At 41.1% G+C, this 26,210-nt stretch overlaps 1 protein-coding gene across 2 annotated transcripts in view; it reads right to left on the bottom strand.

The window, feature by feature from the left end:
• The window catches only part of NEDD4 (NEDD4 E3 ubiquitin protein ligase), a 141,334-nt gene extending 117,036 nt beyond the window's left edge, over window positions 1-24,298 (bottom strand). The window contains exon 1 of one of the 2 annotated variants that reach the window (XM_028100475.2): window positions 24,202-24,298. In XM_028100475.2, the coding sequence (XP_027956276.1) occupies window positions 24,202-24,231 (30 nt within the window). In that variant the 5' untranslated portion in view covers window positions 24,232-24,298. Of the gene's footprint in view, window positions 1-9,304; window positions 9,400-24,201 lie in introns of those variants that run through there. The other variant, XM_028100474.2, reaches the window with a different exon arrangement.
• Window positions 24,299-26,210: the final 1,912 nt, after the last annotated feature.

Raw genomic sequence — 26,210 nt, forward strand, 5'->3', positions numbered from 1 at the left:
CTCTGACCCTTCCCCCTCTCATGTGCTTGCTGTCTCTCTCATTCGCTCTCTCAAATAAATAAATAAAATCTTTAAAAAAAAACATTTTATAAAAATGTAAATGCTAGATCCCCCTTACTGGAAAATACATGAAATGAGAACTGTCCCAGTACAGGTGGAGTATATGACTGCTATAGATTTCCTTTCATGGTCAAAGCTCCTTCCCAGTGTTCGGCAGAAATAACCACGATAAACTAGAATACTCACACTCCTTAGATTTAGGGCCAGCTGTGGTTCTCAAAGTGTATTCCCTAGACCAGTGGTATGAGCACCACATGGGAATTTATCAGAAACACATTTTCAGGCCCCCGTATCTACTGAATCAGACACTCTGTGGTGGGGTCAGTAGCCTGTGTTTGAACAAACTCTCCAGGTGATTCCAATGAACACTAAAGTTGCGACGCACAGGCAAAGAGCATGAAGAAAGGGAAGTGCTATAGTTAATGCAGCTGTGGGACTATTCCCCTTCTAGAAAACTATAACTTTATTCAATCAGAACTATATAATCTCCAAAAAAGAACAGCTCATCACCACTTCATATTTTAACACTACTCTTAAATGTGATGGCACCATATATGCTTCTTTATACATGAAATGCCTCTGGAAGGGTACACACCAAGCTCATAACCTGTATTTGTGGAAAAGATATTTTCATAAGATTTGTAGATGAATGTTCACAGTAGGTTTATTCATAGTAGCCAAAAGCTGTAAACAATAGAAGTGTCTGTCAAAAGGAGAATGGATAAACATCTGGTATATTCATACAATGGAATACTACTCAGCAATAAAAAGAATGAGTTGCTTATACAAACAACCACATGGGCAACTGAAAAACATTACGTTAGACAAAAGGAGCCAGATACAAAAGAATACATAGTGTATGATCCCATTTATATGAAGTTCCAGAACAGGCCGAACTAAGCATGGTGATAAAAGGTTGCCTCTGGAGAGTGAAGTGGGAAGTTGACTGAAAGAGGGCCCAAGGGGACATTCTGGAGTGATGGAAATTTTTTTTTTTTAATTTTATTTATTTGAGAGAGAGAGTGAGCACGAGCAGGGTAGAAGCAGAGGGAGAGGGAGAAGCAGGCTCTCCGCTGAGCAGGTAGCCCCATGTGGGGCTCGATCCCAGGACCCTGGGATCAGGACCTGAGCCAAAGGCAGCCACTTAACCAACTGAGCCACCCAGGCACCCCTGGACTGATGGAAATATTCTATATCTTTTTTTTTTTAAGATTTTATTTATTTATTCATGAGAGAGGGAGAGAGAAAGAGAGAGAGAGAAGCAGAGGGAGAAGCAGGCTCCCAAGGAGCAGGGAGCCCGATGCGGGGCTCCATCCCAGGACCCTGGGATCATGACCTGAGCCGAAGGCAGACGCTTAACGACTGAGCCACCCAGGCACCCCAGAAATATTCTATATCTTAATTGAGTGGTGTGTTACATGTATTGTTGAAAAGCACTGTACATCAAAGTGCACATTTAAAAACCTGCATTTCACTGTTTACAAATTGTACTCCACTCCCCCTGCCCCCCATAAAAAAAGAAAAGAAAAATAAAGATATTATCAGACAAAAACAAAAACGGAGGAAGTTTATTACCAGCAAACACTAAAAAATCTTCTACAGGATGTACTTCAGGCAGAAAAAAGTGATCCTAGATGGAAAGCCAGAGATGTGACAAGAAATGAATAACAAGTAGAGAAAAAGTTAAATATCTGAGGAACAAACAGTAACTATAAAAAAAAATCAGTGATGATGATGACGACGATGATTGTGTGTGTGTGTGTGTGTGTGTGTGTGTGCATGCGCGTGCGCACGTGTCCACACACGTGTTTGGTGAGTCTCCCTCGCTTGCCTGCCCGCCCGGGCTCTGCTCTGCTCTCCACACTCATCTCCTGACACCACCATTCTAGTCTTCACGTTCCTCTCCACCTTATGTTCTGCACGTGCAGTTAGCCCTGTTTCCCTGGAAGGCTTTTTGCCCCACTCTCCACCTGGCTAACTGATTCATCCTTAGGTTCAGATTAAAGGCGACTTCCTCAGCCTTTCCTTATACTCTCTCCCCTCCTTCATACCATACAAGATGAATTCATCTTTCCTGTTATATACTTTTATCTCACCTTTCTTTTCCTTCACATTTATAAAATGTTTGTGTTCATTATGTATTTACTGTCCTCTTCCTGTAGGCTATAAACTCAGTGAGGTCTGTCATTCATCATTATCACCTCATGGCCTGATCCAAATGCCTTACACATAGTAACTGTTCACCAAATATTTAAGCAAATACAGAATTCAAGTACTTCAGAGGTCCACCTAAAAGCTAGTAACGAAAAAAGAAAATGTGGAAGAACATAAGAATGGTTACAAGTTAATCCTGCACATGTTACATTTGTCACCTTCCTGAGAACGAGTCTCTTCTGTTAAATTCTATTGAGGCAAGTATTTGCGGTAGGACAGTGGAAAGACCAACTCTTTGGTATTAAAGAAATCTGAGATTCAAGCCCAGATCTGCCACCTAATAGGACCAAGACCTTGAGCAAACCACAGTCTCACAGTCCTTATCTGGAAAATGGAGATAACACTATCTACTTCTGCAAAACTGTTCCGATGACTACAACTAAAGTATGAGAACATGTGACCTGGTGCTGGGAATATAGCAGGCATTCAATTAAAGGCAGCTCTGAGTATATTTAGGCTGACCCTTTTACCTTAAAGGAGGATATTTTCATGAAAGCATCTTTATGCACTGACATGATTGTTCACATTCATTGCCACAGCACATCTCATATGGGGGGAAGCCAAACGTTTGGGTCAGGCCATGGGGTTATGATGTTATACTACAGACATTTATTCCTCAAGACTTCAGAAAAATCTTATCAAAACCTTTTTTCATCTGTTTGGGCCGTGTCTTTCTCCCTGCATTTCTTCTTCCTGTCTTCTCCATTCATTTATCCTCTTAACTTTGACAGGGATTAGCAAGGGAGCCGGACTAAGCAGAGAGAGGTCAGTAGCACTGATGGCCACAGAATTCAGTAGGCAGTGGGTTTAGCAATTCAAATCAGCAGCCTTACATTCTCTCGGTACTAACAGAATATTCTTAATACCAGACACAGTTAGGGAATGGGAGAATCAGCTGATGTAAATATCCTGCTCTGACAGATATCAAATACCTATGCTAGATCACCGAGAGTGACAAAGCCAGAAGTCTATCCTAGTCAAATCTGATTTTTCTATACCCCTGTTTACCCTAAAGGGTTTATTTACGGGTGCCTTCCAGCTCCAAGATCCTATTCCTATATGGTAGATGAATTGCTAATAGTTAACTGTAAACAAGAATATATATACATACAGTCCCTTCTAATCTCTTCCTGGTGCAAAGGAGTCAATGTCAGGCCCAGCTCAGGCAGGGCTTGGGGGGAGGAGGAGTCTCCTGGAGGTGCATGGTCAGCACGCTCCCCAGCCTGGGGCACTACAGGATAAAGGACGGTACCATACAGAGATGCATCAGTAGGTGGCCACTGGCAGGGGGAACATGCGACTCTGTGCCGCAGCAATACTCCTACTAAAGCTGGAAGTGGCGGACACAGGAGATGTCTGCCGTGCTTGGGAAATCAGTGACACCAAAAACATGAGTAAAGAGACTGGGCACATAAGTAAATACAATAAGAATAAAGTCAGAATTTTTACTGGTAGGTAAAGTACTTATTATGGCTGGAAAGAACCCTGAGGCATTAGATTTGAATTCGAGAAACTGATAGGAATTAGTGATTTTTAAATACATGTATACAGATTGATGCAGAAATAGGTATACATTTATGTGTGTACGTACACACACACACATATTTCTTAACTGTTTGCTGAGATGGTTGAAGGGCAATGACATTCAATAGTAATAAGCACACTGAGCACCCAGATCTTGGCTTCCAAAAGGCATTTTCTCCTAAATGGCACCAGTGTTCCGAGGAGGAATGGTTGGTTCCAGACAGTGGTGGCCCAGGCAAAATACAAGAGGAGTCTGGAACGTCTTCTGCTAGAAAGTCATGGAGGGTTCAAAGAAGGACGGGGACTTGCCACAATGAACTAGGAACCCCCTTGAAAGGGCTTCCACTGACCAAACTGTGATCATTTGAGCAACAAAATATTTAATGATAGTAAACAATTACAACCCATTGAACAAGGTGGATTCTACACACCCCTGCTGATATAAATAAATAAATGAAGGAGAAAGGGAAAGCTCTTCTTAAACAGAATGCCAATTAATAAAGATGGAAATTAAAAAAATAGTGGTGTCTGATTCAGGTGGAAGTCATCAGTGAATGCTAAAAGTACTGGATGGAAATCTGATGAAGGATAGGCTACTGGCCTAATCTCTGAAGATGTCCCCACAAAATACTAATCGGTTATGCAGGGGGAAAAGTGACATTACGAAAAGAAACCTGGCAGACACCAAAATGATCAAGTGAGCAAGGTTATCACCGACAGTGATGGGACAAATCTATCATGCACCCTCCTCATGGGAGGCACTGAGAAGAATGCAGCATCATCTCCATGATTCCTTCCAAAAAAGCATGACTGTGACAAGGCCCTGAGGAAGCAGTACACAGACCCAGGCTGGGGAACATCCTACAAGTTGTATGGCCTGTACTCTCTCTCTCAAGGAACTGATACAGATTAGAATAGACCTCAAAGCCATGACAAGTACATGCAACCTATGCTCCTAAGGGGGCTCTTGGACCAGCAAGGAAAAAGAGAAATTACTAGAACACCTGGCAAAGACTGATGGGCTCTGCACTTCAGAGGGTAGGGTCGAATCAGTGCTGATTATCTGGCTTAGAGGATTGGACAGCTGTTATGTAGGAAAGTGTTTTTGTCGGGGCGCCTGGGTGGCTCGGTCGTTAAGCGTCTGCCTTCGGCTCAGGTCATGATCCCAGGGTCCTGGGACAGAGTCCCGCATCAGACTCTCTGTCTGCCTCTCCCTCTGCCCCTTACCCTGCACATGCTCTCTCTCTTTCGCTCTCTCTCACATAAATAAAATCTTTTTAAAAAAAGTGTTCTTATTTTAGGAAAATACACACTAAAATATTTAGAGGTGACAGGCACTGGGTCTGCAGCTTGCCTTCAAATGGTTTAGCAAAAGACTAATGAGGGGCACCTGGGTGGCCCAATACGCCAAATGCCCGACTCTTGATTTCGGCTCAGGTCATGAACTCAGGGTCATGAGATCAAGCCCCGTGTCAGGCTCAGCACTCAGCACAGAATGCACTTGAGATTCTCTCTCTCCCTCTGCCCGTATGTGCATGCTCTCTCTCTCTCTCTCTCTCTCTCTCTCTCTCTCTGAAATAAATAAATCTTTAAAAAGAAGAAAAGAAAAAGACTAATGAAAATGCAAAAAGGATTATGGAGCAGTTGTGGTGAAATGTCAACAGCAGAAACTGTGTGAGGAGGATCTGGAGTTCTTTGCACTGTACTTCCAACTTTTCTGTTGGTTTTAAAATAACTGAAAAGTAAACTGCTACAAAATAAATCCTATTTATCCACTTCTTTGGTCCCATGGAAACCCGTGAAAAATAGGATGCTGCTGGAATTAAGGAGTTGCAAAAAAGGAGCAATGGCAAAATCAACGCATACTAAGGCAGCTGGGGCTTAAACGGTGCTTCTCCTTTGCGCGCAGGGAATAAAGGTTTGGGAACTGTGTTCCCAGGCTCGGTATGATGCCAGGGCAGGCCAGGTCTGCTTCCACTTGGCATCGGGGGTCGAGAAGTGTCAGCAGATGCACTTCTTAGTTACCCCGCTGCTTATGCACTGTCGTTGCTGTTCCCACCGAAGGCATTCATTCCTCTACATGTGCACACACTGTACCACCAAACTGGCAGTGGACACTCTCAACTCTTTTCCTTTCCTTCCTTCTCTACCTCGTTTCAGTCAGGTTTCAGGTGTAGGAAGTGGACATCACTCTAGATGTTTTAAGAAAAAAAGAAGTGAACCCAGGGAACTGGGTGGTTAGAAAATCGCTGGGAAGAGCTGGAGGGGCGGGATGCAGGCTGGGCCTCCTGAGGCCCTGGAAACAGCTTGAACTGGCCCACCAAGAAAACTGCCACTTCTGCCCCCGTCAGGAAGGCAGAGACTCAGGAACCACCCCCAGATCTGCCGGCTTTACAAACTTACCCTAGCTAGTTATCAGGAAGCTGCCACCAGCACGAGTTCTGCAACTTCCTAGCAATCCTCACAAAACAAGTTACCAGATACCAAAACACTTCTGCAGGAAAAGTCAATGTCTACGTGACTGTGCTTGTCAGAAGAACAAGCCAAAGAAACAAGAACTTAGGCTCCGCTTCATTTCTACTTTCCAAATCTCAAGGAAGTGTGCCCTACTGGGAAACCTATTTCAAAACCCATTTCCAGAATGCTAAGCGCCAGAAAGTATGAGAAACATGGTGTTTCGCTTTCCAACCTCTGCCTAACACGGAAGTCCACTGAAAGGGGGCTGGAAGGGATGCTGAATTCCAGTGTCCATAGCTACCACATGCCTCCTCACCAAAGGTTGGTGGGAATTAGCCTCTATTGTTAATCCCAAGAGACTGTCAGAGCAACTCTGGTATAATTTATAGTCACTACTTCCTTAGTTTGTTATGCTTTAATGACAAAATTCTGCACATGAAGCCAGGACCATCTCTCACTAAAAGACATTTATATGTGGAATAAGAGCTAAAACTCATTGAAAAGTGATAGAGAGGAATTATGGTCTAAACTTCAGCCTACTTCAATGAGCAACTAATATGTTCATACAGTGTGACGCAGTGGTAACAAAAAAAATTGGTTAAATTATAATTCTCCAAGTATCTTCTATCCCATGTCTGTTCATTTTTCTTCTTGTTTCAGTTTCAAATTTAAAATGAGAATCATCACTTTTTGCTGCAATAGAAAAGCTACCTTATTTTTCATCAACAGCAGAGGGCTGCCTCTTCCCAACTAGTCTGTGAATTCTAGAAAATAACAATGTTTCCTTCTAAAAAAAAAAAGTGAGGGAGAGCCTTCTTCTAAGCCCTCTTTTACTTTTGATGGACCAGAAAATAAACGACAAGTGATGAGATGGCAACCTCTACCAGAAAACAAGTGATTTTTATCTTTCCCACCAGACCGTGAGCTCCTCACAAAACAGGCAGGGACTGTTTTTTCTTTCTATCCCTGGTGACCAGCACACTGCATGACACAGAACAGACAGTTAATAAATGTCTGTTGAATGAATAACCCAGGGGAAGAAGTGGAAGACAACACTCCATCATGTCTCTTACCATCCGATCTCACTCTTTTCTTCAATGTGGACAAGGTAGACAGAGGGAGCTGCAAGGAACTTTGAGTCATGGGACTGACAACCGGATCCCCATCATGCAAACAGAGCAGGCCCCACGCCATGAAACTTCCTAGAAGTACAAATCCCTCAGGATGCAAGTTCAGGAACACCTCATTTCAAAGGGTGGAGTTTCTGGCCTTTAGCCCCAATAGCTTACTGACCACCCACTAACTGCCATAATTCGTTTTATTTCAGCTGGAAGAAGGGTGATGTGAGAAGCAGATAACAGAAAACAGAGAACCTGGACCAAAGAGAGAAGAGTGAACGATGCCTTTGGCAATATTCTATGCTCAACTGGCTTTGCTGGAAGGGAATGAGATGAGAAATCTGGAAATCAGGATCTACCCCTGAGTAATAACAACAAAAACGAAAGAAAGTCCAAGGCCAGCCTGACTGGGTTGGATGTCAGCTTGAGGTTATCTGCATTGAACAGCTTATGGTAGCAAAGCCAGGGAGACCTGGCGGATAAGAAGAAAGCGATCACAGGTTCAACACCACGTTATTTTCCTCTGATCTCCTCTGCCGGACAATAATGGATGTTAGCAGGAACATCATCTTTGGCCATAACACACTGACTGTTGTTTCTGAAGGTCTACCAAGCTGCCACCATTTTTCCACCACCACTTTGCTTCTTTTCTGGTAGCAATAACTAAGAAATTATGTTCTAATCTATCACGATTATTCTCAAAACAGCCTGAGATACTTGCCTGCATAAACAAGTTGCCCACTGTTTATATACAAAGAACTGTCAAGATAAATGTAAAAGACATTTGTAAAAGACATTTGAAGATACCAAGTTACTAAGAGAAGGAACTATTCCAACACGTCAGAAGATAAATTAAATTTTCGGTGATGTATTACAGTTAATTGGGTCCAATCTTGATAACAAGTACATGTGACAGTTTAGCCAGTCAACAAGAATGCTTAAGTTTGATTTTTTTCCCCAACCTGAACGAGTCACTGTTAGATAGCTTTTCATCTCCCACCCATTCCCATTTTTGAGACAATCGTCAAGAATTTAGGGAAGCCACATCTCATTTAAAACGGAACAACTCTTTCCAAATGGCCTCATTTTTACTAAGTGTCAGGCATACCAGCCTAAGTTATTTCGCTGAGAAGAGACGGCTTTGCCTTCTCAAATCATGGAACTTAATTTTCAAAGTGAATAGCTGTGGGAAGTTCTTTAAAGTATTTATACTTTTTCGGCTTTATTTTTTAAATATCACTGAAGACCAGTGAAACATAGCACGAGCTTGCCACACTTGACCCTTGTTGCTAACCATGAGGAGGAAAATCTATCTGCCTGCTTTCCCATCGCCCTCTCCAGTTAGGGGGTTAAAAACGACTTAAGGTGAAAAAAAAAATCAAAACAGCTAATGACAATTGGAAGTCTTCACGTCGAAGTCCACGAAGTGAAGTCCAGCGGGCCTGTGCCAGGGTAGGCTCATCTACAGCCGGGATGCCGAACTCCGGGGAAATCCGCCCCACCCCCCGAGCTCCCGCACCCTCGGCGGGGGGTGGCAGGAAGACGCCGGCGGGCGATGCGCCCCCCCCCCCCCCCCCCCCGGCGCACTCACGCCTCTCGCTGCCTAGGGCCGGTCCTCAGCACTTCCTGAAGGAAACTGACAAGGAAGGCGGCGGCTCCGGGAGGACAGGGGCGTGGAGTCCACAGGCTTGCGAAGAAAATGCCGCTCGCTAAAGCAAGCGCAACCCCCCCCAACACACACATACACACACACACACACACCCGCGCGCGCCGGGCCGCCCCAGGTCCCCACAGCGCCTTGCGCGCTCCCCGGAGCTCGAGCGGCGGTAGTGGGGGCTGACAGCCGACCCTCTGGCCGCCGCCTCCTCCTCCGGTCCGGCTGACCAGCAATGGGAAGGGAAGCCTGCCCCGCAGCCCCTCGACCCCCGCACCTCGTCCTCCGGGAGCCCGAACACCTCCACCGCGCAAGCTGCCATTTCCGAACGGTTCCAGCAAACCGGACGCGCTCGCCCCCGCCCAGGAGTGGGAACAGTAGTGAGGAGGAGGAGGAGGTGGAGGAGAAGAGGGAGGAGGCGGGAGGAGGTGGAGGAAGAGGGGGCGGTGCTGCCCCAGCGGCCGCAGCGCCTCCCACGGCCAGTGGGCGCTAGCGGCACTAGGAAGCGCGGCGGGAAAGGGCCGGCGGCGCGCGCTGCTGGGAGAGCGTGCGTGGGGGGCTCGTGTAGGAGGCAGGCGCGTGACGGGGCTCTGGGCGCGTGGGGAGTGCGCGTGGTGGGGGCGCGCCGTCCGCTCCCGCGCGGGGAAGGTGGCTAAAGCGCCCACCTGGGAGAGCGGTGCAGCTCCAGGCGTCGAGTCGAGCAAGCCGTGGAGGCCAGAGAACGTCAGCCCTTCCCCTGGGAAACAAAGCTTCGGTTTTCCCCAGCAACAAGTCCCATTCAGATCCTCTCCAGAGCTCGGCCTCTTACTAGACGCCTGGGATCAGGAGCGCTTAATCCCAGCTTCACCACGAGCTGAAGATCAGAGCCCTTTCTTGTCGGTTAGGGCTGCCGATTCCAATAGAAGCTGGACCTTGGACCTCGTGGGGGAAAGCCCAACCTGAGTGAGGCAGAAAATGGGGAGGCCTGAAGGGATCTCATCATTCTTGGACTCGGGATCTGAAATTCTCTCCTTGTGATTTTTAAACACTGTGCCAATTCATAAGCGATTTCCTGCCGTATGGTCTATCTTTAAAGCCTACCCATAACGTCCGGACTCCAGGCTTAACCCTCCAAACCTGCTTAGCTAAACCTTGACCTGCAGCACCACAAAAGGTAGCGAAGAAAAGGGGAAAAATGCAACGAACTAGGACCTCCTGTGCTGTGGAATAATCATGCTTATTTTACAGTTATGTCTGCTGGATTTTGTAGCTCCCTAATCACAGGAAGACTTTGGTGTTGAATAACTGATCTAACAAGGGTAACATTATGAAAGATACTTTAGTGTTGGTTATTTCTAAGGCATACCAAAAAAAAAAAAAAAAAAGTCTCGTTTGAAAGTTCCCTTTAATCCTTCCTCACTGTTAATATCTGCTGGTGCTGCTCCTCTAACACTAAATTTTTGAGATCTTTAAGGTTCATTTTTTTCCTCCTTCCTCTCTAAAACCCCCTGGACCTCATCCATTGCCATTGGCATGGTTTCAGCTACAATCCTCATAGAGATTCAGACTAAGAGCTCAATAGTGCAAGATATGTTACTATTTAATTTTCTGTAACTGAACTTAGCTTCTTCAAGTGTTAGAAAACTTAGTCCTAATCAGTTCACTGTTCCTCCTGAACCCTCGTTTTGCTGTTGATTCTACACTCTAGCAGGCAGTGGTAGTGGTAGGCCATCTCAGGGAGGGAGGGCATGGCACATACCTCATCTCTCCAAGCTGGCATTAGTAGAAACATTTTCCTTCCCACTGGTCTCTAATGGTAGGCATCTGTATCCATTAGAATGATGCTTGGCTGTTAGTAATAGTAACCCAAACGAACAGAATTTAAGGATAGATGTTATTTTGTTCTCTTATGTAAGAGTCCAGAGGTAGGTAGGCCAGGGTAAATAAGGCTACTTCGCTCCACAAAGGCATCAGAAATTCAGGCACTGTAAAGCAGGATGCTTTGCCATTTATAGGTGTGGTCCTTATGCTCTTAGTCCAGGGAGTGCCTCAGGCTCCAACCATTACATCCCTGCTCCAGGCAACAAGACAGATGAAGGAATCAAGAAGGGAGATCAGGTCTCATGCTTGTCTTAATTAAGAAGGGCTTACAGAGTCTTCTACTTAAAGTCATAGAACAGAACTGAGTCACATAGCTGTATCTAAATACGGGGTAGGCTGGCAAATACAGACTTTTCTGGGGAGGCTTGTTGGCGTTCTGTTACTAGGGAGGAAAGGAACGGATGGGGTCAGGGGGAGACTAGCCGTGTCTGTCCTAGCATCTTTGCCCTCTGGCATTCAGGGAGAAGTCTGCACTCCCAATCTGTTTCTGGTCTTCAGGCCACAGAATTTTAGGCTCAAAGATGAAAACCGGTTCAGGGCCTCTGATGTCTCATCTGCTGCTGGCCCTCTGCATCATTCTGAGGCTGCTGAGACTAGGTGTCTATCTCCAGCCTGCTTTGGGTACTCAAGCTTTGCATCGCTTCTCCAGTATTGCTGCCATTCCACTCTGGTATGCAGTGGGGATGACAGGCACGTCTTTAAAGCCTTCGATGTAAGACTGTACCCAGGATATAGGTCATCTCTGCTCTTGGATCCTACACATCTAGGGATTTGTCATTCTCCAATCTTGAGGGAAACACCCAAGTGCTAGAAAGGTGTTCTTCTTGGAGATAGTCACTGTGTCCTGTATTATCCAATAAAATTTTGTTATGAAGGAAATCTTCTGTATCTGCACTAATGTGGTAGCCAGTAGCTTACTTGGTTATTGAGCACTTAAAATGTGGCAAATACAACTAAAGAATAATTTTATAGTTAACTTAAATTTAAATACTTACTTATGGTTAGTGACTGCCATATTACACAGCACAGGAAATGGGTCCAAAATGTGTCCAAACAGGTCCCAAATTGTAGAAATTTTTTTAAATTAAATTTTGAGTACATACAAAAGGTTAAAAAATGTACACGGTATGAAGAATAAAAATGAACACTAATGTACTCATCACCCACTGTAAGAAAAGGAATATTACCAACAACTTTTTGTACCTTTTGTGTCCTTTCCTGCCCCCACCAAGAGAGAACCACCATTCTGAATTCTATGTTTACTGTTCTTGTGTTTTTTAAACCAGCTGGGTATGTATTCCTAAGTAACACGTTGTTCATTTTTGTGTCTTTGATCTTTATATAAGTGGAATCATAAAGTGACTTGCATTTTCCCACTACACTATTTGTGAGATTAATTCATGCTGAATGTTGTAGTAAATTTATTTTCACTGCTGTGTTATATGCCATTGAATGATTCTACCACATTAATCACTCTTCTGTTGTCAGACATTGGGGGAACAGAGTTTTTTGTTTTCTTTTTAGTTTGTAAAAAAAAAACTTCTTATATGATTTAGCTGTTTCAAATGTTGGTAGCACCTTGTTTAGATAAATGACAATGGTGTCCCTGAAATTTAATGATGGTTCAAAATTTCTGTATCACTTGGGGGGCATAGAGCTCAGTCGGTACTGTGACTCTTGATCTTGGAGTCATGAGTTCAAGCCCCACATTGGGCATAGAGATTACTTAAAAAAAAATTGGTATCAGTTGAGATAAATGAAGCATCAGATTACTAAGCTTCTCCCAAAGGTTTATTATGCTCAAGGACAAAATGATCAATTTGTGTTTATGGTGTTAAAAGACTGACCCAATTATGCTTTCTTTCTTTAATGAAATAAATTCTAAACGTTTTCTCTCACTGAAACCCAAATAGCATAAAACAAGAAGCATAGTGCTTCTTGTTTTAACTTTCTTTTTCATGCCATTTTAAGAAGTTTGAACTTTACACTTCAGCAGTGAGAGGCAGTGCTTCCTTTTTTTCTGACAGTGTTTTCTATTGTTACATTTTGTTTTGCTTTTACACATAATGCTGCTATAGAGTCTTGTTTATAAAGTCTTTTATGAAACATCTTGTTATGCAAGAACATAATGAAGTAATGATGGGGACATGTCAAAAGGACACAGAAGCCAGCTAAAGGAGGTTCCTATTGCCAAAAATGGACTAATTTGAGCAAAATAAATTATGATAGCAACAGATTATAATCCAATGAATAAATCTGATACTGTAAACTCATACTGATGTAAATTATACTAAATGAGTAAATTCAGAGTTTGACAAGTGACATTTTTACAGAGTCTGATGTATCTTTCCACAAAATACTTATTAATTACATAGGGGGAAAGGCTGAACAATAGCACCATAATCAAGTATTCAAAGTGACAATCCGTAATGCGGGCAGATCAAAATCTTGAATCTGCTAGGATGTGTGACCTCAGTGCTATACCTGCCAAACTAGAATCTAATCATGATAAAGCATCAGACAAATCCAAATTAAGGGACATACTATAAATTAATTGGCCTGTATTTTCAAAAGTACAAAGACATAGAAGTCAAAGAAGTCTAAGGAACTATTGCAAACAGAGATTAAAGAGACTAATTGTATTAGGGCTCTCCAGAGAAAAAGAACCAATAGGGTGTGTATGTGTGTATATATATACTTATGATATATATATATATTCATATATATATATATGAAAGAAATTTACCATAAGGCATTGGCTCATGCAGTTGTGAAGGTTTGCAAGTCCAAAACATGCAGTGTGGCCCAGCAACAGAAGCTGATGGATAAAGTCCAAAGGCTGTCTGCTGGAGAATCCCTGCTGGCTTAGGGGAGAATAGTCTTTTTATTCTATTCAGGCTTCAATTGACCGCATGAAGCCCACTCACACTATTAAGGGCAACCTGCTTTATCCGAAGTTCACCAATTTAAATGTAAATCTCTTCCAAAAACACCCTCCAAGTTGACACATAAAAGTAACCATCACAGAGACGTGCAAAAAAAGGCACCTCATGATTCTGAACTCTTTGCTATAAAAGACGTTACTGAGTCATTTGCTGAAAATGTGAATGTTTCTGAGGATGAGGTGGTTGTAATGCATGTTAATTACTGTGTTCTGATGACTACATTGTGGTTATATAGATGAGAATGACCTTGTTTGTAAGATATACACACTAAAGTATTAAGAGGTTGATGGGCAGCAAGTGAACAAAATACTCTTCAAAGGATCAAGAAAAACATTTCTTTATACCTTCAACTTTTCTGTAAGTTTGAGATTAAGATTTTAAAAAATGAAATTATGCTGGTTAAAAATACATAAAGGTCTCTAATAAAAGGAACTAGCGCTCTTAGGAGAAATGCTTGATTCTAGTCCTGGGGCAAGAAAGGTACAAGATGAGCCTGGAGCAGCTTTTTGTGCCAGAAAGTAAGGAAGTGCTGAAAAAAAAAAAAAAAAAATCAAACCCACAATGATGGGGGTATGTCAGAGATCTCCCAATGGCCAAAGCTGGAACAATTGAGCAACAAAATAAAGTATTGAATTATATCCAAAGTATAAAATAAATATACACAAGTCCATATTGATATAATTAAATGATTAAATAAATAAGGGAGAAGACAAGTTTTGTGTAGAATTCCAAATAATTTATGTAGATTCTGAAGGAGGGAGAGCATAACCCCACTGCCACATGTGGGCTAAGCTTCGCATCTTTCTCCCAAACAGGACAATATGGAAAAGGGGGGGAAAGTTGAAAAATCTGACAAACACAAGCTCAGCCAGGTGATCAAGGTCAACATCAATAGTGATAAGTCATGTTGATAGCATGTACCCTTGATATGGTGTGATGAACATGGCACCTTTCCTCAGTGAGACCAAAGACCTAGAACCCCAGTCTAGTCGGGAGAAAAACATGACAATCTGCAAATGCCCGATCAGTATTCCTCAAAGCTGTCAAGGTCCATCAAAAACAAGGGAAGTCATAGCCGTGAAGGACATAAAGGGACAGGAGAACCAAATGTAATAATATAATGTGGTATCGTGAGTAAGATTCTGGAACAGAAAAAAGGGCATTAGGTAAAAACTAAGAAAATCTGAATAAAGTGCAAAGTTTAGTTAATAACAATGGATCAATATTTATTTATTAATTGTAACAAACGTACCACAGTAACATAAGATGTTGCTAACAGGGGAAACTGGAATGTAGGGTATACAAGAACTCTCTGTGCTACCTTCACAATTTCTTTTTATAAACTTAAACTGTGTTTAAAAAATGACTTTATTTTACATCAAAAACTAATGATGTAATGTATGGTGATTAACATAACAATAAAAAATTTTTTAAAAATGACTTTATTTAAAAAAAAAAGAAATGAATAGGTAGATCTAAAAGTCTTTCAAAAAGTTTTCCAATTTTTACCACTATGGTCTTGCACATATTTTGCTGTATTTCAATGTACTTTGTATTTTTCCTTGTTATTATAAGGATAGTGTCTTTTTAAAACTATTACATATCCTAAACAGTTTATCACTGTGTACAGAAATACAACCAAGTTTTCTATACTTATTCTGGTATTCAACAAATTTCCTGAAGTTCATTATGTCTAAAATACTTCATTTCTCTTTCATGTAGACATTTGTTAACATCTTTGAATTTTGTTTCTTCCATTCTAACCTCTTGCATTTCTTTTTCTTATCCAATGTCCTAATACTTGGATAGACATGGTGATAACAGATGTAATTGACATGGACATGATACTTACTGTGGGATTTTGGTTTTTGTTTTCCTTTTTTGGTTCAGTTTGGTTTTGTTTGCTGTCTTTTCTTTGGTGAAGAAATTAACTTCGATTCCTAATTCAATAATAAGATTACTGGTTATAAATGGACACTGGATTTTATTTAACAATGTCTTCTGTACCTCTTGAGATAATCTTGTTTTCTTTAAGTTTTTTTGTGTGTTAAATTTTGGTAAGTTATGGTAATTATGGTAACTTTTAGGCATAATGATATCATCTTTTCAGATTTCAACTTAATCAAATGATTATTTTTCTTTTTTCCCCATTGTCTCATGAGTACCAGGAACTTGCGTAGGGTCATGGCAATGGAGGAGGGTGTCTGGTTTCTTCCTTCTATATTAGAATACATAGCAGTCATTAGTTTACCTGCCATCCTCCAGTTGTTTTCCCATCTCTAAGGGCTCTTCTTGTTCACCGGCCCTCTCTTTTCTACCTCTTTTAGCATTGTGGAAACTTCTAAATGCTATTCCCCTACTGCTGTGGAGACAGAAATCTTGGGGGTCTGGACTCCAGCCCACTGTCAAATCACACCATCCAGTCATTTCTACTACAGCTACTGACTCTAGGCGATGTCTGCGGGAGAACTATCTGGGGTTTCCCATCTCATGGGGCTCCTGACAGGAAGTGGGGCACACCACATTTTCTCATAGAGCTCCTCCATTATTAGGGAATTCTAGAATTACCTCCCACTGATAGCTCAGCAGCGAGGATGTAGGCAGGCAGCAGGGTCCTTTGTCAGAGACATTCATCTATACGTTGTTGTCACCACTAACTCTCTTCAGAGTAGGAAAACCGGCCACTTCATCATCATTTCTTCTACCTAAATCAGTTCTAAGGGCATCCACTGTGGCTCTTGGTAGTAAAAATGTAGGCTTTTGAGGCTCGAAAAACTTCTTTTCACAACCTATTTTCTCTACTGGGAGATTCAAAGCTCTATTTTGAAACTTAGAAACTGAGCATTGACTCATCTCTCTTTTCATTTCTGTAGTAACAGCCCTCCCCAAGGGCAGTAAATACAGAAGGCACTCACTGCTGCTTGGGCGTGGGGAGAGCAAGGGAGCCAGGATATTCCAGGGATAATACGTAGTTATCAACAATAGAATTTCACAATAATACTGTGCCACAGTTTCCACACTCTTAGCTCTTTTGTAAGCTTCACGTATGCATTTCTCACTAGCTGCATCTGCCTGAATGTCATGAAGAAACCTCAAATTTAATAGATCCCAGGCTCAACTCGTTGTCCTATATTCTCCATCTCTGGAAATGGCATTACTATATCCAGTCACAAAGGCTGGAAATTTCTCAGTATCCCCAAATTCTTACCCCTCACTACTCTCCCCCTCTGCCATCAAGTTGTTATACAGTAGAAATCTTCTCCCCTCAACATCAGAGGGTTCCCCCCCATCTTATTGGTATCTATGACTAATGTCAGTGTACCACCCACCATTCTCTGATTATTGGCCCAGACAGGGAGGTAACCCTTTGTCTTTCTCAAGCTACCCTGTGTCTTCTGAGACAAAGGTTTGTGTGCAGATAGTTCATTTTCAGACATGCTGTCAAGCAGTGATGTCCCAGAGTCAGCTCCTGCTGGCTCCCAAGGACCAACTGCGCACATCTCTATCCAGCTGTAGATTCATGATGTCATGTTGGTAGCTTAAAATTAACCACAGGATGAGGGGGCGCCTGGGAGGCTCAGTCCGTTAAGCATCTGACTTTGCCTCAGGTCATGGTCCCAGGGTCCTGGATCGAGGCCTGCCTCAGGCTCCCTGCTCAGCCCGGAGTCTGCTTGTCCCTCTCCCCCATGTCCCTCCCCCTGCCCTTGCTTTCTCTCTCTCTCTCTCAAATAAATAAATAAATAAAATCCTTAAAAATATAAAATTAACCACAGGGTGAGTATTTACACCACAGAAACTGGTCAAAAGTATAAACGAGGGTAATTTTTTTTCCTGGAGAGCCAGTTATTAAATGTTTACCAGCCTACTACTCATCATAGGGAACATGACTGAGGGCCTGAGAAGACAATTCAGGGAAGGAGGTAAAACCAATGCAATGGCTTTTGAGTTGCTGAGTTGATTTGGGGCTCTCACTAAGGACCCCTGAAGAGTCATGTAGAATGCACCTCAGAATTATCCTCCCAAGAAAGGAGTATCTATACACTGGTTGCCATCCCTTAGCAGACAGGGTTTGCCTCATGGGCTGTTAACATTCTTATTTCCAGATTTGCTTGTGCGTCGAATGGGTGAGTAAGTTCTTTCAGGCGGCAGGGAAATCTAAGTGCAGAAAGCACGTGATACGCTAAACAACTGAAGTGGATTGCTGTCTGATGACATCTCTACGCAGTTAGTTGCTGCAGCAAGGACTGAAGTAAAGGTTAGGCAAGAGGATATGAGGCACAGTGCAAGAGGAATCCAACACAAGGGTTAGTAGGATAAACTGCAGCTCCCACTGCAGTAACTGGTCTCCGGGCATTAATTAATATTCATCATCTTTCTCCTAAACCACCCAGTCTGGATTTCCCCCACCCTTGGCCAGCACTTCAGTAAGTCTGGGTTGTTGCCTGGTGGTGACTCAGATTTTTGTCCCCAAGGGATATGAGACATCAGATTGTATTAACCTTATTGGGGTGTGGTTGCTATAATAGCCCATTTACAGTTATCATTGGACATGCAGGTACCAAGACAGGCCCCAGTGAACCCCCTGAGTTCCACACATACTCTTTCTTATCTTCCTTGTGTAGCCAAAACTAGCTCCTCACGATAATCAGTCAATCCCTCTGCCCCCATTAATATGGTAGCTCTTTTATTTTATTATGGGTCCAGTAGCATGAGAAGCTCAAAATGACTAAGTGATAATCATAATTTCAGTTATAGTTGGACCCTTACTGTATCTCCTAGAAGAAGCATTACCCTACCCCACTTCAGGAACTAGGGCTTCTAATCTTGTGAGAAGAGTCTAGCCTAACTTCTACTCTTTGGGTCACAGATCTGGAGTCTAGCTATTAGAACCACAACACCGTATGTGAGCCATCTTACTGCCCATTGTCGTAATGTCCACAGGTCTCTGCTCTTTCAGACCCGTAACATTCTTATAAATAAGTTCTATGATAATATCTACTACTGTTGTCCCTGTGCTACAGAAGGTAGCCAGTGAGCTCAAAGTTGTCAGTAGCCCCCTCACCAGTGTTGTTTTCTGATTGCACAGTATTCCATTCTTCAATAGATAAGCCATATCTACACCATTAATACTGTGCCCTTTGACCAAATGCAATTGTTTTTACCTCCAAATATAAAATAAAAAGAACACTCAATTTTAGTTATTAATCATGTTTGAGTGATAAAATGAAAAGGGGACTCAGAAAAAAATATCAGTAACTACTACAATTATATGGTCTTTATACAATGACTTGAACTTTTACTTAAAATGAGTAGCATTTAGGATTTTAAATGATATTTGCCTGAATTATTAAAAAGATAGAAAGGCAATGATTTGAATTGCAAAATGGTTCATATTGGTTCCTGGAAAATAAAAGACACTGTATTTGTCAGTTCTATTACTCTAACTGTTCTTAAATCTGAATTAGAGAATTTATCTATAAAAGTAATTTTGAGGGGTGCCTGGGTGGCTCAGTTGGTTAAGCGTCTGACTCTTGATTTCAGCTCAGGTCATGATCTCAGGGTTGTGACATAGACCTAGGCTCTGTGGTGGGTGTGGAGCCTGCTTAAGATTCTCTCTCTCCTCTCCCTCTGCCCCTCCGCCACTCTCTCTCTCTCTCAAAAAAAAAGTGATTTTGAATTAAACATTTAAGAAATTGATTTTATTTTATTTATGATATGTAGAGTAAAAGTATTACAAATGAGAATTTCTATGCTCTTATTTGAAATTATTCAAATGTGTGAATAAAAATAACATTACCTCCATAAAAGACCAAGAAGACAAGTTGGCAAGCAACTAGGAGCACAATATTTTATTTAAAAAGTGAAAATTATCCTATCAATAATGTAGCGTGTGTTTGTGTGTGTGTGCATGTGTACATATGTAATTTTGTCTTCTTTATTTAAATGCCACATTTCTGAGACAAAGAAGTCACTTCTAAATTACACTGATGGCCTCATATGTCTACACCATTGAATAAACTGTCTTCAAATTTTCTTACCAAATATAGATTAAAATCCCAGTATTTTTTATTAAGGGATGATAAGTGAAATGCCTTGAGGGTTTTGCAGAAAACCATTTGTAAATCAAGTTAAAGGTCTTATCTACCTTCACAGACTTGTTTAGGTTTTGGTTGAAGAGACTCAAGTACAGGTAAATAATTTGCAAGCAATTTGCTAAATAAATTTATTGCATTTCAATTCTTCCTCCTTCTCTTGCCTCATGCTTGAGACCAAAAATAAAGTCACTTCTTCTAAGAAGATGTTTTTGAGATTAAAACACTATAGCTGTCTAGAATACAGTGAAAGTACAAAAAAACACTTGGCATCTCGAATTGGAAATACTTATAAAATAACAGAATTTTAGAATAGGCGGGCATGTCCCTGATTGCATTTAACACCAGGTGTTAAATGATGGACACTGTTTTGAAGGACAAAAACCGTTTATTGTGTAATTAATACAAAAATCGTGACTATAAAAGTAATGGTCTTTTTATCCCTATGTTCCACATTGAGCTTTTTGGATCAATCTTATGTATAGAACTATATCCCCTTTCTATGTGAAAAATTCATAGGAAATAATGAGAAATTTAAACAAATTAATATCGCTAGAAGACTAGTTTAAGTAAATTTTGGTATATTGATACTCTATATTTCCATAAGTATAAATGTAGGCAAAACTATGGATTATAAGACAAAATATTGAAGACGAAAAAAAAGCAAGTTGTGGAAAAATGTATACTGTTTCTTGTCCAATTAGTTTTGCACACATCAAACATAACAGTGGTTACTTCAGGCATGGAGGGGAGGGTACTGGGATTTGGCGATTTGGTCAACAGGGCTTTAGCCTTGTCTATAATATATTAATTTTTTTAAAGAAGAAATTTTAATTTACTTTTTATATTATAAAGAATTAGTTAAAACATGATAAATTGAGATAGTGAATAGAAAATATTAACTATGTAGTGCCATGTTAATATAAGGTTTTAATAAGAAGTATAAAAATATTAGATAAGATTTGGTGTAAGGAGAAAAAGATAAAGCATTTAACCAAAATTACTCCTGATTTTTATTTGACGATAATATTGCAAGAAAATAATTTTAGAATTACTAAAAAACAGAGGGCTTTTTAGGATAGCTTAAAATTCTTATTGAAACGAGGAACCAAAATACTGCTTCATTATAGCCCTAGGACAATGCCACTTAAAAAGAAGGAAGCAAGAGAGGAGTATTTGTTTATTTATTTATTTATTTAGAGGGCAGGGGCAGGGGTTGGGGGGGGTTGGGGAGGAGAGGAAGAGAAAGAGTCCCAAGCAGGCTCCATACCCAGCGCAGAGTCCCACCCAGGGCTCAATCTCACGACCCTGAGATCATAACGTGAGCCAAAATCAAGAGTCGGAGGCCTAGGACTGAGGCACCCAGGCATCCCAAAAGAGGAGTATTTAAATGAAAACTATTGTAAAGTATATATCATTTGCTTTCCACTGGATCTCCCTTTGGAAAACTTCCATTACTCCCACTTTATATAATTCTGAAAGACTGCCAATCACAAGTTCCCACATTCCATACAGGGATGAGAATGTGGTCCAGGCTAGGCCAACCAAACTCTCTCCTAGGAATTTAAATTTTAGATATAGAATCTAATAAACGACTTAAAAAAACCAAAAATTTAAAAAGACAGACAACCTGATAAAATACTTAAATACTTCACAAAGTATTTACAATACTTCAACAGACACTTCACAATGAAGGATATCTAGGGATGCCTGGCTGGCTCAGTTGGTTAAGCAGCCAACTCTTGATTTTGGCTCAGGTCATGATCTCAGGATCCTGGGATTGAACCCATTTGAGGATTCTCTCTCCATCTGCCCCTGCCCCCACTCGTGCTCTCTCTAAAATAAATAAATAAATCTTTAAAAAAAAAACTCCGTTAAAAAAAAGGATATCTAAGTAAGTATTCAGAGAGCATATGAAAAGAAGGTGCACAACGTCATTAGTCATCAAGGAAATGCACACAATGAGACAACACTATTCACTCACCAGAAAGGGTAATAATTATTAAACACACAGCCAAGTGTTGGCAAGATGTGGAACAATTACAACTCTTCTCCTCTACTGGTGGGAATGTAAATTGGCTCAGCCTCTTTGGAAAGCTGGCAATATTTACTAAATCTGAATATATGTTTACTTTATCACCCAGCAGTTCCACTCTCAGAGAATGAAAACGTGTGAACCCAAAAACATGTGTGAACCCAAAGACGTGTAAAAACATTCATTTGTAGCTTTATTTACAATGTCTCCAAATTGGAAACAATCAAATGTCCATCAGGAATATAGTTCACTGGAGTACTGTATAATAATCAGGACAAGCTACTTACCATTATATGGAAGAAGAAGGATACAGTATGCTCATAGGCATAATCTTGAGCAAAAGAAACTAGACAGTAAATGATTCCATTTAAATAAAGTCCAAAAATAGGCAAAACAAGTTTGTGTGATAAAATCAGCATAGTGGAAAGCTTTGAGGGGTAATAATTGGGGGGACGGTATGAGGGAGATTTCTAGAACACTGATAATGCCCTGTATTTTGATCTGTGTGTTAGTTACATGTTCACTTGGTAAAGATTCATTGAGGTGTATACTTAGGATCTGTGTATTTATATATGTCATACTTCAATTTAAAAAGTATATAAAATAAAACCTCTAGCAGAGACAAACACAGATGGAAGGCAATTAGAGCCTAGTTGTCCCAAGTCCAGTTGTCCCTAGCTGTCCCAAGTTGTCCCCTCTAAAATTCTGTCAGTGAGTTCCCACCTCTGAGGTCTCCAGACCTCCAAAGTTGCTCTAGTTTCTCTCCTTCCAAAGAATAGGTTAAGTTCTTTTTTGTTTTTAATTCTCTGGATCCTTATAATAAATTCCTTTTCCTCTTTTCCTTAACACACTAAGAGTTGGTTTCTTACTGAGCCCCAACTTGAATTGCCAGGAATAATACTGGTATTATTCTTGAGGTAAATAATAATGTTAAAAAAAAAAAAAGAGGCAAATTCCTTATAGGTAAATGGCCAAAAAAAATTCTTCTTATAAATGATAAAAGCTTAAGTGAGTGCGTTGGAATGTTTGGCTACAGGCAAGAATTTCATATAACTGGCATCTGTACTATAAGGAAATGCCATCTAACTTAATCACAATAAAATCCAGACCTAACAACAGAATTAAAAGAATAATATCCACATGCGCAAGAGCAGCTAGAGTTGGGGGTCTTTTGTCAATTACTACCCATGAACACACTGACTTAAATATAATTAACAGATCCTTAATATTTCTTAGCGTAGACAAGAAGGTCAGAATGTTTAAACAGGAATGTTTAAAATTGCTAAATAATAAGGACAATTCTGTTCGAAAGAGGGTGAATTCTGTTATAAGAAAGTCCCTTTTGGTCTGCTGGATACCTAGATAGGTTTGGATATGCAAAGTGAGCCTAGAGCAAAATTTGGGATTGAAAAGTTGGATTGTTCTGCATGTAGAGGCAGAGGAAATTGGAATTCTTGACATACTCTTTGAATGTAGGGGAGTCGGGGAAAGAAAGGAAAGGATGACGTGAACTGGGGATAAATGCGCAGGGAAAAAAATACCTTAGTTTACACACCTCTTTAAGAATAAGAGTGTTTAAGAGTCCTTGAAATTGTTTGCAATTTTACAATGTAAGCCCCATATCCATCCCCCCAAAATATTCAAACAAGGTTACTAATAATTTCATGTATGTGTTTATGTGTATTTCAAATAAAAGAGTTGTGTTTCACATAGAAGTTGGTATGATGTTTAACAGACAGCATACAGCTCAACATAACGCTAGAGAGTAAGATGAGCCATAAACTGAACCATTGCTTGTGGTAGACATATGAACCTGAATACACCTAGAATTTCTAGAAAGAAATTTAGAGGAGTGCTTTGTATTTCTACAGATCCTGGAATGATGGGTTCAAGACACTCTCAGCATAATCTCATGGGCAAGGGAACTCCAATTAACACATGGCTTACACAAGACTTTACTAAAGCTAAGAAATAACAACAAATAAACACAACGTGTTAACACTAAAATAGACTTTCTGGTTATGATTTGCTCACCAAGACTCCCAGTCCTCTCCATTCAGTTGACTCCATCTTAGATATATTGTTCAGGGGACTATACCTGGATATCTACTGTTTCAGTTAAGAGACTTTCTACTCCAAATAACAGAAAACCAACTCCAAAGCTTAAACAGCGAAGTTGGCTCACATAACCAGAAATCTAGACATATTCAGGCTTCAGGAACAATATGATCAAGGCTCTTACCCTATTTTCTTGTAGTTGTCTCAGCTCCATCCGCCTCCAATTTTTAGGTTCTGTTCTCAGACTAACTTCTCTTAAATCATGGTTGCCAACAGGCTTCTTTGCCTGCATTCGATATAGATGAGTAAGAATGACTTTCTATCAGTATCACTCGAAGGAAGAAGTTTCCTAAAAGCTTCAAAAATTCAAATTTCATTTGTCACACACCATCTTTGGGCTGATCTGTGGTGGACGTTCGTTTTGAGGGCAGCTGACCTGCAGCCTGCGTACCACGCACCACCTCCTGTGGAAGCCTGAACGGGCCATGCAGCTTTCTCCCTTTGTCTCATAACCATGTCCACCAATGAGAATGTTAATTCACTAGCTGCTCACTGTAACAGATGCAAGAACAAGGGGAAAGACAGTACAGAAATGAGGCAGCGCCAAACAAAAGTTAAGGTGGAGCTAAAGAAAGCTAAGAAGGATGACCAGATGCTGAAAAGGGAAAATGTAAGCTCATTTCCTGATGAGACTAATTTTCTACCGCAGGAAACCGCAACAACCAGGGCACTGTAAATTGGTCTGTTGATGACATTGTCAAAGGCATAAATAGCAACAATTTGGAAAGCCAGCTCCAGGCTACTCAATCTGCCAGGAAACTCCTTTCTAGGGAAAAACAGCCCCCCATAGACAACATAATCCGGGCTGGTTTGATGCCAAAATTTGTGTCCTTCTTGGGCAGAACTGATTGTAGTCCCATTCAGTTTGAATCTGCTTGGGCCCTCACTATCATTGCTTCTGGGACATCAGAACAGACCAAGACTATGGTAGATGGAGGTGCTATCCCAGCATTCATTTCTCTCTTGGTATCTTCCCATGCCCACATCAGTGAAGAAGATGTATAGGCTCTAGGAAATAGTGCAGGTGATGGTTCAGTTTTTCAAGACTTGGTTATCAAGTATGGTACAGTTGACCTGCTGTTGGCTCTCCTTGCACAGTTCCTGTTATGTCATCTTTAGCATGTGGTTATTTCCGTAACCTTACTTGGACCCTTTCAAACCTTTGTTGCAACAAGAATCCTGCATCGCCATTAGATGCTGTTGAGCAGATTCTTCCAAACTTAGTTCATCTCTTGCATCATGATGATCCAGAAATATTAGCAGAACCCTGCTGGGCCACTTCCTACCTTACTGATGGTCCAAATGAATGGATTGAAATGGTTGTGAAAACAGGAGTTGTGCCCCAACTTGTGAAGCTTTGACTGAATTGCCCATTGTGACTCTTGCACTAAGAGCCGTGGGAAATATCGTCACTGGGACAGATGAACAGACTCAGGTTGTAATAGATGCAGGAGCACTTGCTGTCTTTCCCAGCCTGCTAACAAACCCCAAAACTAATATTCAGAAGGAAGCTATGTGGACAATGTCATCACATTGACATCACAGCTGGTCACCAGGACCAGATACAGCAAGTTGTGAATCATGGATTAGTCCCATTCCTTGTTGGTGTTCGAAGATAGACTTTAAGACACAAAAGGAAGCGGTATGGGCTGTGACCAACTATACATGTGGTGGGACAGTTGAACAGATTGTATGCCTCGTTCATTGTAGCATAATAGAACCATTGATGAACCTCTTCACTTCAAAAGATACCAAAATTATTCTGGTTATTCTGGATGTCATTTCAAACATCTTTCAGGCTGCTGAGAAACTAGGTGAAACTGAGAAATTTAGTATAATGATAGAAGAATGTGGAGGTTTGGGCAAAATTGAAGCTCTACAAAACCATGGAATGAGTCTGTATACAAAGCTTCATTAAACTTGGTTGAGAAGTATTTCTCTGTAGAGGAAGGGGAAGATAAGCATGTTGTGTCAGAAACTACCTCTGAAGGCTATATGTTACAAGTTCAGGCTGGTACTTCTGAGACCTCTACGTTTTAGATTGTACAGATGAGGCAGAAAGTTGTTTGTTGTGTTTGGTAGAAGTTTGTCTTATTGTTTCTCTACTAAGAACTCTTTTTAAATGTGTTTTGC

The sequence above is a fragment of the Eumetopias jubatus genome, unplaced genomic scaffold, assembly GCF_037043125.1.
Source record: "Eumetopias jubatus isolate StellerSeaLion01/CBP00866 unplaced genomic scaffold, mEumJub1_p1.0 scaffold_7, whole genome shotgun sequence".
Classification (NCBI taxonomy): domain Eukaryota; kingdom Metazoa; phylum Chordata; class Mammalia; order Carnivora; family Otariidae; genus Eumetopias; species Eumetopias jubatus.